Source organism: Chrysochloris asiatica, unplaced genomic scaffold (genome assembly GCF_000296735.1).
Source record: "Chrysochloris asiatica unplaced genomic scaffold, ChrAsi1.0 scaffold00049, whole genome shotgun sequence".
Taxonomy (NCBI): domain Eukaryota; kingdom Metazoa; phylum Chordata; class Mammalia; order Afrosoricida; family Chrysochloridae; genus Chrysochloris; species Chrysochloris asiatica.
Window position 1 is genome coordinate 4,828,025 of NW_006408567.1, and position 1,949 is coordinate 4,829,973.

A 1,949-nucleotide genomic window follows, 5' to 3' on the forward strand; every position below is an offset into this window, starting at 1 on the left:
CTCGTTCCCTCTCTGTTGGTATTTTGAGCTACTACATCCATGAGTATAGGCCAATTTCACCAAGTTGTAGCAATTTATCCTCATTTCCTTTATTAAAAATTTTTTTTTAACTTCCTCTAGTTGAGTTCTAATTATTAAGCCATTGAGGCAAGGTCAAATCTGCAAGTTTGGGTGTTCCTGTGCATTTCCCCTCACTTCATATCAGTTGGATGCTTCACTCTAATTATAAACAAGTTTAACAGAAAAGTCACATTAAAACACATTATCTTAAGTGCTTTAAAAGAAGTCACATATACCATTTCCATGTAAAATGTCCAATTTTTAATGCATTTGAATTTTTTTAAAGGAATACCAAACGTTTACATCCAATGGGTATTCTCATATATCAATAAATACAATTAAAATAATTCAATTTATGTCTATGATTTTTCAGGCTAGTGCCAAAAAATAAACCATCATTTAGTTGTTAATAGGTTCTTGTTAGGTATATTTTGGAGGGAAAAAAAAGAAAGAAAACTTAACATGCAGTATATTTCAGAATGTATTTTATTGCCATCGTGTATAAATTGTAATTTTATTTATATTTGTTAGCAGAGAATATGATTCTCCAAAAATGTTACCAATTTCTTTATTTTCTTGCATATATGCTTGATTCTAGGCTACATAAATTAAATGGGGTTTATTTGAATCCAACAATAGTAAGCCTATTTAATACATTTAATGATAGAATACCAAAGTAAGTCATTTAGAATAATACAGGCACCAAGCCGCAGTCCAAATCTTAGTTCAAATCCAGTCTGAGAGCAAGTTCTCCAGCTGCCTGATATACTTACATTGTCTGGTAGGACTTTATAAATGCATATTGACCACAATCCAATTCTGAGATGAAAGCAGGTGTTAAACATAACTGGTCGAAGTCTTATTAAGCATTGTCAAGTTTCTTGGCTTAATTGGGTGTGGCACAGAATACCCAGGGACTGGATATCTGAACTTTTGTTTCTTTTTGTTGCAACAGCAGAAACCACAGAGCAGACCCCCTCCAGTGAAGAGAACAGCTGCACTTGCCCAGCCTAAGAAAAGTGCCGCTCCCAGTTCTCGTTTCTGACCTGCGTGGATGGCTGGGTTGTAGAAATCCCTGATGATGATATTGGCTGTCCAGCACACTGGAATCAGAACGAAGATGCCTGTCAGGATGAAGAGAACTCCGGATGTGCCCAAAAGGTACACTTTGGTCCTCTCATTAGCCCCTGTGCATTGGATCTGCTTCATGCCACAGATGCCAATCAGTAAGGAAATCAAGGAGAGAGCAACTGCCACACACATGAGTGCTCGTGCTGCTTCCAGGGCAGGTGGGAGTGCCAAAATAGAACTATAGAATTTGCACTGAAGCCTGACCCTGGCTTGTCGAATGCAGTTCATCCAGAGCCCTTCCCAGATCCTTTCAAAGACAATAATGTTGCTGCCAACAAAAGCTGATACTCTCCATTGAGGCAGAAGGGTGGTAGCAAGAGTGCCAACCATGCCAAGAAAGCCAAGAACCAGGCCAGCAATTTGCAGGGGATAAAATGCCATTTCCTTTACCTTGAAGATTGTTGTAATCTAGAATGCCAGGAGATACTCAAGATGCAGAATGCAGAGGGCTCTTGGAGTCTACAGCAATCTCTGATGATCTTCTCCACTGCTACCATCCATAGCGGTTTAGTTCAAATCAGCAGCAGTGACTGAACTTAGACTAACTAGAAGTGCCAGTTGAAAACACATGCTACCTTGTACACACACACACATTCTTTTCTGTATGGATTATTTACTAGTCATTTATAATTGCTTCCCAGCCAATAAGAAGTAGTCAGAGGTGTGTCAAGAAATATGACATTCAGCTTCAGTTTTCCGCATATCATAATTGTCTTAGCAATGTTGTAATTAAGTGTCAAAGCTTTCATTGTGGATTC

The 1,949-nt window shown here is 38.4% G+C and overlaps 1 protein-coding gene across 1 annotated transcript; it reads right to left on the bottom strand.

The window, feature by feature from the left end:
* Positions 1–893: 893 nt before the first annotated feature.
* CLDN17 (claudin 17) lies at positions 894–1,593 on the bottom strand. Its single transcript, XM_006862519.1, has one exon. It carries the CDS (start codon positions 1,570–1,572, stop codon positions 898–900), a length of 675 nt encoding a protein of 224 aa, XP_006862581.1. The 5' UTR covers positions 1,573–1,593; the 3' UTR covers positions 894–897.
* Between the last annotated feature and the right edge of the window lie 356 nt (positions 1,594–1,949).

Coding starts and splice junctions, on each gene's coding strand:
- CLDN17 (XM_006862519.1), bottom strand. CDS start 1,572: ATGGCATTTTATCCCCTGCAAATTGCTGGCCTGGTTCTTGGCTTTCTT.